At 45.1% G+C, this 14,319-nt stretch overlaps 1 protein-coding gene across 1 annotated transcript; it reads left to right on the top strand.

Annotated features, from left to right (window-relative positions):
- The first annotated feature begins 6,693 nt into the window (after positions 1–6,693).
- LOC106588256 (uncharacterized) lies at positions 6,694–9,352 on the top strand. Its single transcript, XM_014177096.2, has 7 exons — positions 6,694–6,973; positions 7,136–7,302; positions 7,632–7,771; positions 7,963–8,024; positions 8,278–8,378; positions 8,530–8,708; positions 8,830–9,352. Exons 1-7 carry the CDS (start codon positions 6,951–6,953, stop codon positions 8,923–8,925), a joined length of 768 nt encoding a protein of 255 aa, XP_014032571.2. The 5' UTR covers positions 6,694–6,950; the 3' UTR covers positions 8,926–9,352.
- Positions 9,353–14,319: the final 4,967 nt, after the last annotated feature.

Raw genomic sequence — 14,319 nt, 5'->3', positions numbered from 1 at the left:
TTTCTACTCCTACGACAACCATAACTGAAGCTCCTACAGAAATCACAACTGTAGCTCCTATGTCCCCCACAATTGCTGCTTCTACTTCAACAACTGCAGGTCCCACGACCACTACAACTGCAGCAGCTCCTACAACAATAACTGTAGCTGCTTCCACAACTACTACTGCAGCCCCTACTGCAACCACAACTGAAGCTCCTTCTACAACAACTGTAGCACCAACAACATCAGCAACAACAGTCCCTGCGACAACTGCAGCTAATACTTCAACTGTAGCTCCAACAATGCCACTCACAACTGCAGCTCCTACACAAACAACTCTTGCTCCTACAACCTCTACAACTTCAGCATCCACTACGTCATTCACAACTGCAGGTCCAACTACCATTTTACCTCCATCGACAACCACAACTGTATCACCTATGACAACCACAACAACATCCACCACAACAACTGTAGCTCCTACAATGTCAATCTCAACTGCAGGTTCTACTTCCAATTTAACTCCAACCACAACCACAAATGAAGCTCCTACAGACATCACAACTGTAGCTCCTATGCCCCCCATAATTGCAACTTCAACTACAACTGTAGCATCTCCTACAACAACAACTGCAGATGCTTCCACAACCACAAGTGCAGCACCTACTACATCAATCACAACTGCAGGTCCTAATACCGTTTTACCTCCTACGACAACCACAACTGAAACTCCTACAGAAATCACAACTGTAGCTCCTATGTCCCCCACAATTGCAGCTTCTACTTCAACAACTGTAGGTCCCACTACAACTGCAGCAGCTCCTACAACAATAACTGTAGCTGCTTCCACAACTACTACTGCAGCCCCTACAGCAACCACAACTGAAGCTCCTTCTACAACAACTGTAGCACCAACAACATCAGCAACAACAGTCCCTGCGACAACTGCAGCTAATACTTCAACTGTAGCTCCAACAATGCCACTCACAACTGCAGCTCCTACACAAACAACTCTTGCACCTACAACCTCTACAACTTCAGCACCCACTACGTCATTCACAACTGCAGGTCCTGCCACACTTTTACCTCCTTCGACGACCACAACTGTATCACCTACAATAACCACAACAACGTCCACTACAACAACTGTAGTTCCTACAATGTCAATCTCAACTGCAGGTTCTACTACCAATTTAACTCCAACCACAACCACAAATGAAGCTCCAACAGACATCACATCTGTAGCTCCTATGCCCTCCGCAATTGCAACTTCAACTACAACTGTAGCATCTCCTACAACAACAACTGCAGATGCTTCCAAAACCACAAGTGCAGCACCTACTACATCAATCACAACTGCAGGTCCTACCACCATTTCTACTCCTACGACAACCATAACTGAAGCTCCTACAGAAATCACAACTGTAGCTCCTATGTCCCCCACAGTTGCAGCTTCTACTTCAACAACTGTAGGTCCAACGACCACTACAACTGCAGCAGCTCCTACAACAATAACTGTAGCTGCTTCCACAACTACTACTGCAGCCCCTACTGCAACCACAACTGAAGCTCCTACAACAACTGTAGCACCAACAACATCAGCAACAACAGTCCCTGCGACAACTGCAGCTAATACTTCAACTGTAGCTCCAACAATGCCACTCACAACTGCAGCTCCTACACAAACAACTCTTGCTCCTACAACCTCTACAACTTCAGCATCCACTACGTCATTCACAACTGCAGGTCCAACTACCATTTTACCTCCTTCGACAACAACAACTGTATCACCTATGACAACCACAACAACATCCACCACAACAACTGTAGCTCCTACAATGTCAATCTCAACTGCAGGTTCTACTTCCAATTTAACTCCAACCACAACCACAAATGAAGCTCCTACAGACATCACAACTGTAGCTCCTATGCCCCCCACAATTGCAACATCTACTTCAACAACTGTAGGTCCCACTACAACTGCAGCAGCTCCTACAACAATAACTGTAGCTGCTTCCACAACTACTACTGCAGCCCCTACTGCAACCACAACTGAAGCTCCTTCTACAACAACTGTAGCACCAACAACATCAGCAACAACAGTCCCTGTGACAACTGCAGCTAATTCTTCAACTGTAGCTCCAACAATGCCAATCACAACTGCAGCTCCTACACAAACAACTCTTGCTCCTACAACCTCTACAACTTCAGCACCCACTACTTCATTCACAACTGCAGGTCCTACCACCCTTTTACCTCCTTCGACAACCACAACTGTATCACCTACAATAACCACAACAACGTCCACTACAACAACTGTAGCTCCTACAACTTCAATCTCAACTGCAGGTTCTAGTACCAATTCAACTCCGACCACAACCACAAATGAAGCTCCAACAGACATCACATCTGTAGCTCCTATGCCCTCCGCAATTGCAACTTCAACTACAACTGTAGCATCTCCTACAACAACAACTGCAGATGCTTCCAAAACCACAAGTGCAGCACCTACTACATCAATCACAACTGCAGGTCCTACCACCATTTCTACTCCTACGACAACCATAACTGAAGCTCCTACAGAAATCACAACTGTAGCTCCTATGTCCCCCACAATTGCTGCTTCTACTTCAACAACTGCAGGTCCCACGACCACTACAACTGCAGCAGCTCCTACAACAATAACTGTAGCTGCTTCCACAACTACTACTGCAGCCCCTACTGCAACCACAACTGAAGCTCCTTCTACAACAACTGTAGCACCAACAACATCAGCAACAACAGTCCCTGCGACAACTGCAGCTAATACTTCAACTGTAGCTCCAACAATGCCACTCACAACTGCAGCTCCTACACAAACAACTCTTGCTCCTACAACCTCTACAACTTCAGCATCCACTACGTCATTCACAACTGCAGGTCCAACTACCATTTTACCTCCATCGACAACCACAACTGTATCACCTATGACAACCACAACAACATCCACCACAACAACTGTAGCTCCTACAATGTCAATCTCAACTGCAGGTTCTACTTCCAATTTAACTCCAACCACAACCACAAATGAAGCTCCTACAGACATCACAACTGTAGCTCCTATGCCCCCCATAATTGCAACTTCAACTACAACTGTAGCATCTCCTACAACAACAACTGCAGATGCTTCCACAACCACAAGTGCAGCACCTACTACATCAATCACAACTGCAGGTCCTAATACCGTTTTACCTCCTACGACAACCACAACTGAAACTCCTACAGAAATCACAACTGTAGCTCCTATGTCCCCCACAATTGCAGCTTCTACTTCAACAACTGTAGGTCCCACTACAACTGCAGCAGCTCCTACAACAATAACTGTAGCTGCTTCCACAACTACTACTGCAGCCCCTACAGCAACCACAACTGAAGCTCCTTCTACAACAACTGTAGCACCAACAACATCAGCAACAACAGTCCCTGCGACAACTGCAGCTAATACTTCAACTGTAGCTCCAACAATGCCACTCACAACTGCAGCTCCTACACAAACAACTCTTGCACCTACAACCTCTACAACTTCAGCACCCACTACGTCATTCACAACTGCAGGTCCTGCCACACTTTTACCTCCTTCGACGACCACAACTGTATCACCTACAATAACCACAACAACGTCCACTACAACAACTGTAGTTCCTACAATGTCAATCTCAACTGCAGGTTCTACTACCAATTTAACTCCAACCACAACCACAAATGAAGCTCCAACAGACATCACATCTGTAGCTCCTATGCCCTCCGCAATTGCAACTTCAACTACAACTGTAGCATCTCCTACAACAACAACTGCAGATGCTTCCAAAACCACAAGTGCAGCACCTACTACATCAATCACAACTGCAGGTCCTACCACCATTTCTACTCCTACGACAACCATAACTGAAGCTCCTACAGAAATCACAACTGTAGCTCCTATGTCCCCCACAGTTGCAGCTTCTACTTCAACAACTGTAGGTCCAACGACCACTACAACTGCAGCAGCTCCTACAACAATAACTGTAGCTGCTTCCACAACTACTACTGCAGCCCCTACTGCAACCACAACTGAAGCTCCTACAACAACTGTAGCACCAACAACATCAGCAACAACAGTCCCTGCGACAACTGCAGCTAATACTTCAACTGTAGCTCCAACAATGCCACTCACAACTGCAGCTCCTACACAAACAACTCTTGCTCCTACAACCTCTACAACTTCAGCATCCACTACGTCATTCACAACTGCAGGTCCAACTACCATTTTACCTCCTTCGACAACAACAACTGTATCACCTATGACAACCACAACAACATCCACCACAACAACTGTAGCTCCTACAATGTCAATCTCAACTGCAGGTTCTACTTCCAATTTAACTCCAACCACAACCACAAATGAAGCTCCTACAGACATCACAACTGTAGCTCCTATGCCCCCCACAATTGCAACTTCAACTACAACTGTAGCATCTCCTACAACAACAACTGCAGATGCTTCCACAACCACAAGTGCAGCACCTACTACTTCAATCACAACTGCAGGTCCTAATACCATTTTACCTCCTACGACAACCACAACTGAAACTCCTACAGAAATCACAACTGTAGCTCCTATGTCCCCCACAATTGCAGCTTCTTCTTCAACAACTGTAGGTCCCACGACCACTACAACTGCAGCAGCTCCTACAACAATAACTGTAGCTGCTTCCACAACTACTACTGCAGCCCCTACTGCAACCACAACTGAAGCTCCTTCTACAACAACTGTAGCACCAACAACATCAGCAACAACAGTCCCTGCGACAACTGCAGCTAATACTTCAACTGTAGCTCCAACAATGCCACTCACAACTGCAGCTCCTACACAAACAACTCTTGCTCCTACAACCTCTACAACTTCAGCATCCACTACGTCATTCACAACTGCAGGTCCAACTACCATTTTACCTCCATCGACAACCACAACTGTATCACCTATGACAACCACAACAACATCCACCACAACAACTGTAGCTCCTACAATGTCAATCTCAACTGCAGGTTCTACTACCAATTTAACTCCATCCACAACCACAAATGAAGCTCCAACAGACATCACATCTGTAGCTCCTATGCCCTCCGCAATTGCAACTTCAACTACAACTGTAGCATTTCCTACAACAACAACTGCAGATGCTTCCAAAGCCACAAGTGCAGCACCTACTACAACAATCAAAACTGCAGGTCATAGTACCATTTCTACTCCTACGACAACCACAACTGAAGCTCCTTCAGAAATTACAACTGTAGCTCCTATGTCCCCCACAATTGCAGCTTCTACTTCAACAACTGTAGGTCCCACGACCACTACAACTGCAGCAGCTCCTACAACAATAACTGTAGCTGCTTCCACAACTACTACTGCAGCCCCTACTGCAACCACAACTGAAGCTCCTTCTACAACAACTGTAGCACCAACAACATCAGCAACAACAGTCCCTGCGACAACTGCAGCTAATACTTCAACTGTAGCTCCAACAATGCCACTCACAACTGCAGCTCCTACACCAACAACTCTTGCTCCTACAACCTCTACAACTTCAGCATCCACTACGTCATTCACAACTGCAGGTCCAACTACCATTTTACCTCCTTCGACAACCACAACTGTATCACCTATGACAACCACAACAACATCCACCACAACAACTGTAGCTCCTACAATGTCAATCTCAACTGCAGGTTCTACTACCAATTTAACTCCAACCACAACCACAAATGAAGCTCCAACAGACATCACATCTGTAGCTCCTATGCCCTCCGCAATTGCAACTTCAACTACAACTGTAGCATCTCCTACAACAACAACTGCAGATGCTTCCAAAACCACAAGTGCAGCACCTACTACATCAATCACAACTGCAGGTCCTACTACCATTTCTCCTCCTACGACAACCACAACTGAAGCTCCTACAGAAATCACAACTGTAGCTCCTATGTCCCCCACAATTGCAGCTTCTTCTTCAACAACTGTAGGTCCCACGACCACTACAACTGCAGCAGCTCCTACAACAATAACTGTAGCTGCTTCCACAACTACTACTGCAGCCCCTACTGCAACCACAACTGAAGCTCCTTCTACAACAACTTTAGCACCAACAACATCAGCAACAACAGTCCCTGCGACAACTGCAGCTAATTCTTCAACTGTAGCTCCAACAATGCCAATCACAACTGCAGCTCCTACACAAACAACTCTTGCTCCTACAACCTCTACAACTTCAGCATCCACTACGTCATTCACAACTGCAGGTCCAACTACCATTTTACCTCCTTCGACAACCACAACTGTATCACCTATGACAACCACAACAACATCCACCACAACAACTGTAGCTCCTACAATGTCAATCTCAACTGCAGGTTCTACTACCAATTTAACTCCAACCACAACCACAAATGAAGCTCCTACAGACATCACAACTGTAGCTCCTATGCCCCCCACAATTGCAACTTCAACTACAACTGTAGCATCTGCTACAACAACAACTGCAGATGTTTCCATAACCACAAGTTCAGCACCTACTACATCAATCACAACTGCAGGTCCTACTACCATATTACCTCCTACGACAACCACAACTGAAGCTCCTACAGAAATCACAACTGTAGCTCCTATGTCCCCCACAATTGCAGCTTCTACTTCAACAACTGTAGCTCCCACGAACACTACAACTGCAGCAGCTCCTACAGCAACAACTGTAGCTGCTTCCACAACTACTACTGCATTCCTTACTGCAACCACAACTGAAACTCCTTTTACAACAACTGTTGCACCTACGACAACAACAATATCCCCTACGACAACTGCAGCTAATACTACAACAACTGTCGCTCCTACAAGTACAACCACAATTGCACTTCCTACCTCGACAACCACAACGGAAACTTTTACCTCAACTTCTATGGCTTCAGTGGCATCAACTAGGTAAGCAAAATAATTTAATATAATTGTTTCATACAATCTAATTAACACTTTATTGTCAATCAAGGAAGCCTTGCAACAAAGCACAATGTATCTCTGCCATTAACCACTAATGCTTTCATAAAAGCATACAAAACGTGCAAATGTATTATCATTTTTTCTCAGATTTGGCACAGTGGTGGTTTTTGTAAGACTAGAGTTCCAGCTCAACACAGCAGTCCCCACTGAGCATGATGTCCTTGGTGCCGTCGACAAGGAACTGTCTCATCAATTCAGAACCTTCAAAATTCAAAGAAACACTCAAGCCACGCTCCAGAATGCAACTTATATCAGTGAGTTGAACAAATTACGCTTATATCATGAAGTATGCTTTTAAAAACTTTGAAAAACATATTTCCTCCAAAAATTCAAGACAATTAAGTCTGCTTAGAATAATTATGTTTATTAATAAGTAAACAATTAACTGCTCCCACTTTCCAAATACTTCTTAAATGTGGCTTTTCAACACACAGAATCAGCTTTGTTGAAACTCATAAATTATAACAGTTAATTTTGTCTGCTGCTATAGTAAATTGTAAATAAGAATTTGTTCTTAATTGATTTGCCCAGTTAAATAAAGGTTAAATAAAATTAATATAGTGATGTTTTTTTGTGCTCACAGAACTTGCAGATACTTCATTTGCTGTTGATCTTGGTTTCAAAATAACCAATGTATCCATGGAGGAGAGACTGCTTCAAAGTGCTAGACTCACTTTCACCAATGATACCTACAGCCAGATACAGGATTTGATTAACAACCTAGTAAGATACTTTTTTGTACTAGATTACTCAATCTAGGATATTGTACTGTAAAGTTGATCAAACAGGAATGTTTTTGGGACATATTATTTGGCCATAATACATCTAAAAACTTGGACATGAAATCCATAACCATCCATGGTCCTGTCAGATCATCATAATAATTGAGAACTTGATTTTATGTCTCCTTTTAGCTCCATGATATTCTCAGTGAACCAAACGGCAAACAATTTGACTTTCCCAACGCCAAATTTAGGTGAGTACAACTTCAAGCCCTCCCAAAACAACCCAGTTTTCTTAACTGCACTCAAAGAATTTCTGCTGATTTCATACAGCTGCTGTCTGTACGGCTAAACAGGATGGAGGGAGCATGTGTTGTATATGTTCCAGTTGTGGATCAGTACTACATATGATTTTTATGATCTGATATAAGTATTATTTCCATGAACAGGTCTTGTTCACACATTCCACACTTCAACTCTCAAAGGAACCCATTTTTATCTTTACAGTGTTGTTGGCAATCAAATCATGGCAAACGTGACGTATGTATACAAAGACAAAGATGTCAACCTCCCTAGTGCCTTTCTAGGGGAAGTTATAAAAGTCTCAGGTACGCTGATTTTGTTGTCATTGGTCGTGATTGCTATGCTTTTTTGATCAAACTGCATGTAACAACTTGTGTATGACACACAAATGTGAAAACAATTTTATATATCACAAGTTTATAATAACCCCTAAATATTGTTCACTTTGTATTCTAGGTCTCCTGACAACCATTGTTGCCCCAACAACAACTACCAGCACCACACCACTTCCTACCCTTTTGCTGACCACTACTTTCAATACCACAAGTGATGGAGGTTTTCCTGGCTGGGCTCTGGCCATTATCATCCCTTGTGGCATCGCTATCATTCTGGTACCCCTGTGGATCCTGCTATGTGTACGTATAGGCTTGTGTTCACTTGTGTACTGTGTATACTGTTTACATATTTTACAGAGTATTTAATAAAACAATATGCTAAATCTCTGCAATGATTTGATTCTCCATTTTTGTTTTGCAGTGCATGCTATGTGGCGGCTGTGCAGCTTTAAGGAGACGCTGGCACAGACACAGAGCTTACAACGTACAGTACACCATAAGAAACAGCCTCTTCTGAGTTGACAAGACCATCAAAATAACAGCCAATCATCTATATCTGCTCATCATCACAACAAATAATATATTTTTTATGTAATCCATACACCATTACTTTTGAGAAGATCAAACACGGACTTGCTTATATTTTATTACAAAATTGCATTGTTCTTGATAGGGTTAATAGGTCACATGTGTTTCCCCAATGTACTACTTTTTAATACTACTTTTTAATATTATACAGTATTTCTCATTTTAGTCAAAGCTACAGCTGAGCTGGTATATTATGCATTTATGTAATTTATGTGCCATCAACCTCTGCTGTCCACCGTCTAAAATGATCATCTCTAATTTAATCAAATCAAAATCAAATCAAATGTCTTTGTCACATACACATGGTTAGCAGATGTTAATGCGAGTGTAGCGAAATGCTTGTTCTTCTAGTTCTGACCATGCAGTAATATCTAACAAGTAATGTAACCTAACAATTCACAACAACTGCCTTATACACACAAGTGTAAAGGAATGAATACGAATATGTACATAATGATCTATATACACAGACATTTTATTTTAGATTTTTGTCATTTCCCCTGCTGATTTAAGCTATTAACTCACTATATTTGAAAGTCTGCAATACAGCACTTGTTTCTTTATCATACAATTTAACACGTAATAAAAGCCTTTCAAATCAATATTAACTGGAGAAATAATATGTCTGCAGAAATCCTGTTAGAATTATTTGGACATGCTATACGCAAAAATTGGTAACACTTTGCTCTACAGGGTAAGGTATTCATAACACCTTTAAGAGTTTTAATTTGAAATCTCCTTATGAATGTTGTTGAATAAATGTATTAAGGTTGTTATGAATAATCCTTCAAAATTCACAAAGGTCTCATGATTGTCTTCATAAAGGTGTTATGAATGCCTTATCTGTATACCCTCCTATAGTAAATTGTTGACCAACAATTAGCGGCAATTTAGATATCTTCAGGGTTTTTGAAGAATTACGCCATAGGAATAAAAAAATAAAAAGGTAGAAGCAAGTGAAAGTGAAAGCAGAGTTCAGGTTATCAAAAATGCTGAATTAGCAGTTGGTGATGATGGCCAGGTTAACAAAACCAACCATAGACAGCTTACAGGGAAACAAATACAATTCAGCAATTGCAAGTGATGTTGAAAGACTTTACAAACATACATGATAGCGAAATTGAGACCTTGTCTTATTGTCATTGAGAAGTACTTTATTTCATTAAAAAGGTCCAGTGCAGACATTCTCAATATCAAATAATTTCTGGGTAACAAATAATATCTATTTCAACGGCCCTCTAACTGGTAACTACTAGTGGGAAACTCGTCTATCATCTTTGAACTCCAAGTGGGAGGTGGAAATGTACTAATTGTGAAGTTGTAAATACCTGTTCACGTGAACTCGTTGAGAAATGCCCGATTGGATAATGGCCAACAAGCTGTGTCAACCATAAAAGTACAGCTATCAGGCTTGTAACCCTATAGTGTTCAAAACCATATTAGCATTTAAAAAAATTTGAAGCGTTGGCCTCCACCACGAACTGACTGGAAGGGTCTGGATGAACCAGGATCGGGGCCGTGGTGAAGCAGTGTTTAAGGTTCTGGAACACCCGGTGGACCACGTGAACGGAACCTTGGTAGAGGTGAGGGCAGATAGTGGGGAGGTCAGGGTGCTGTAACCCCGGAGAAAGCGGCGATAAAAGTTAGCGAACCCCAGGAAACATTGCAGCTGCACGTAGGCCAATCCACCACCACTTTCACCTTCTCGGGGTCCATCTGGACACTCCCAGCAGAGATGATGTAGCCCAGAAAGGGAATGGTTGAGCAATGGAACTCACTTTTCCGTCTTGACAAACAACTGGTTCTCCAGAAGGCGCTGGATAACCTGTCGGACATGAAGCATGTTTTCCTGGGGGGAGCAGGCGAAGACGAGGATGTCATCAATGTAGATGAAGAGGTTCAGCATGTCGCGGAGAACATCGTTCACTAGAGCCTGGAACACGGCAGGGACGTTGGTGAGTCCAAAGGGCATGAACAGTGTCTGCTGGCCGTGTTGAAGGCGGTCTTCCACTCGTCCCCCTCTCATATTGTAACGGCTGTAGTAGAGAGTGGACCAAAGCGCTCCTCCGCTCTCTCCACTGGCTTCCAGTTGAAGCTCGCATCCGCTACAAGACCATGGTGCTTGCCTACGGAGCTGTGAGGGGAACGGCACCTCCGTACCTTCAGGCTCTGATCAGGCCCTACACCCAAACAAGGGCACTGCGTTCATCCACCTCTGGCCTGCTCGCCTCCCTACATCTGAGGAAGCACAGTTCCCGCTCAGCCAGTCAAAACTGTTCGCTGCTCTGGCACCCCAATGGTGGAACAAGCTCCCTCACGACACCAGGACAGCGGAGTCAATCACCACCTTCCGGAGACACCTGAAACCCCACCTCTTTAAGGAATACCTAGGATAGGATAAAGTAATCCTTCTAACCCCCCCCCTTAAAAGATTTAGATGCACTATTGTAAAGTGGTTGTTCCACTGGATATCATAAGGTGAATGCACCAATTTGTAAGACGCTCTGGATAAGAGCGTCTGCTAAATTACTTAAATGTAAATGCTCATGATGAATATTTATTTTAACTCAAAACACTAAAGAAAAAATAACAAAGAGAAAACGAAAGCGCACAGTTCTGTCAGGTACATAAACTAAACAGAAGACAACTACCCACAAACACAGGTGGAAAAAAACCCTACTTAAGTTTGATCTCCAATTAGAGACAACGAGGACCAGCTGCCTCTAATTGGAGATCATCCCAAAAACAAAAACATAGAAAACTAGATCCTAAACATAGATATACAAAACATAAAACACCCCCTGTCACGCCCTGACCTACTCTACCATAGAAAATAAAGTCTTACTATGGTCAGGACGTGACACGTATCCACACCAGGTGATAGGCGTTTTTTAGATCCAGCTTGGAGAAGACCGTGGCCCCCTGGAGCGGCTCGAAAGCTGAGGAAATAAGTGGTAACGGTTCTTCCCAGTGATGTCATTGAGTGCCCAGTAGTCAATGCACGGGCACAGGGTCTTGTCCTTCTCTAAGAAGAACCCTGCACCAGCTGGAGAGGAGGAGGGACGGATAAATCCTGTAGCTAGGCAGTTCCCAATGTTGTTCTCCATAGCCTTAGTCTCTGGTCCCGACTGAGTACAGACGTCCCCGGGGCGGCATGGTGACAGGGAGAAGGTCAATCCTGCAGTCATAGGGGCGGTGCGGCAGAAGGGAAGTGGCCCGTGCCTTGCTGAACACCTCCTGGAGAGCCTGGTACTCCGCGGGAATGGCAGATAGGTCCGGAGCCACCTCCGAGGCCCCCGGAAGACGTCCCAGGGCTGGATGCGTCGATTTCAGACAACGGGCGTGGCAGAATGGACTCCAGCCCATGATAAACATGCATAGACCAGTTGACGGGTGGATTGTGTCGCTGGAGCCAAGAGAATCCCAACACCACGGGAAACTGAGGGGACTTGATGAGCAGGAACTGAATGCTCTCGCTGTAATTCCCTGACACACGTAGGTTGATGGGAATGGTGTTATGGGTGACCCGACCTATAGAGCGACCATCCAGTGCTCTAACATCCATGGGAATGGAGAGGTGCCGAGTGGGGATGTTCAGCTCGGAAGCCAGTGTGGTGTCCAGAAAGTGCTCATCGGCCCCAGAGTCAATGAGGACCCAGAAAGATTTGGACTGGTTCCCCCACAGCAGAATGACATGGAAAGGGGTGTGAGTAAGGGAGGCAGAAACGTTCCCCATAAGACCCACCACAGTACTCGCTCCTACCAGTGAGCCTGGTCTTTTACCGGACACGATGACACAAAATGACCAAAAGTCCCGCAATACAGACAGCTCCTTGTGCTGATCCTGTGTTGCCGGTCCGCTGGCGACAGCCCAGCTCTGCCTAGTTGCATAGTCTCGGGAAACAGTGCCTCTGTCCTCTTCGGTGACTCTCGAGGAAGGACGGGAAACCTCGGGTGGTCTCAGCCATGGGACCATCGGGATTCGAGGATGGCTTGGCGGCGAGGTGGAATCCCTGGACGAGCGAGTGACATCAAATTCCCTGTCCATCCATCGTTCCCGCAATCGCCCATCGATGCGGATGTTCAAAGCGATGAGATAGTCAAGATCCGTGGGTAACTCCCGAGCCGCAAGCTCATCCTTATTCTCCTCCGAGACACCATGCAGGAACATGTCGAATAATGCTTCCGGGTTCTACGCACTCCCAGCTGGATTAGCTTCCGGGCAGCTTCTCTCCCAGAAAACGGGGCATCAAAAACCTTCCTCACCTCTCCCACGAACCCCCCCAGGATCACGTTCTTCGCCGGCTGCTGTTCCCATACGGCAGTAGCCCAGGTGAGAGCCCTCCCAGACATCAGCATGATGAGGCAGGCTATTTTGGAGTGATCCAAGGGGAAGGAGGAGGGCTGAAGCTCAAAAATGAGGGCACACTAAGCTAAAAATGCCCCACAGTTGCTCGGCTCTCCATTAAAGCATTCCGGGTGGAGGTAAGCGGGGCTCCCGGGAAGGTTGAGTGGCCGGTGGGGCGGCACTGCTAACCGTCGAGTTACTTGGGGGCGGTGGGGTTCCCACCATGGCAGGCTGCCCCCCCCACACAATCCGCAGAATTGCTCCTGCAGCATGTCCAACGCCCAGTCATGGCACTCAGCCAATGTTTGTACCCCCTCCATCAGCCCACGAAGCAATTCCTCGTGGCTACCAATGGAGGCTCCTTGGGAGGAGATGGCGTTGCGCAGCTGGTCCGGGTCTGCTGGGTCAGTCATGGCCAGTTCGCACTATCAGATATGAAGGTAAGACCCAGATGCAGACCACATCGGGGTAACCAATAGTTTAATAATCCCAAAGGGGCAGGCAAATAGACAGGGATAAATAGTCCAGAGAAGAGTGGGAAAGGTACAGGACGGCAGGCAGGCTCAGGTAGAGTGGGCAGGCAGGTGGGCTCAGAGACAGGACAGGGTAAAAACCAGGAGGGTGGGGGGGGGGAAAAGAGAGCCTGGGGGAAAAGCAGTTGCTGAGACAAACCACCAGTAGGCTTGAACAAACAAGACAAACTGGCACAGACAGACAGAAAACACAGGTATAAATACACAGGGGATAATGGGGAAGATGGGCGACACCTGGAGGGTGTGGAGACAATCACAAAGACAGGTGAAACAGATCAGGGTGTGACAGTCCTAGGTGATGCATGCATGCGAGGGGAGGCAACTGCGTCTGTGCAATCCACCAACTGAGCAACGGAACAGCCTGTATTTTCAACCAGCAAATTTCGGGAAATAACACCGATTTTTTTCTCATACTTTGACAGTGATCATTTCATGTATTGTT

Source organism: Salmo salar, chromosome ssa27 (genome assembly GCF_905237065.1).
Source record: "Salmo salar chromosome ssa27, Ssal_v3.1, whole genome shotgun sequence".
Classification (NCBI taxonomy): Eukaryota; Metazoa; Chordata; class Actinopteri; order Salmoniformes; family Salmonidae; genus Salmo; species Salmo salar.
The sequence above is the reverse complement of the archived record's forward strand: the minus strand, read 5'-3'. Positions and strand labels throughout refer to the sequence as shown.

Coding starts and splice junctions, on each gene's coding strand:
- LOC106588256 (XM_014177096.2), top strand. CDS start 6,951: ATGGCTTCAGTGGCATCAACTAG. Junction 7,303..7,631: donor CCAGAATGCAACTTATATCA/GTGAGTTGAACA, acceptor TTGTGCTCACAG/AACTTGCAGATACTTCATTT. Junction 8,709..8,829: donor CCCTGTGGATCCTGCTATGT/GTACGTATAGGC, acceptor TTTGTTTTGCAG/TGCATGCTATGTGGCGGCTG.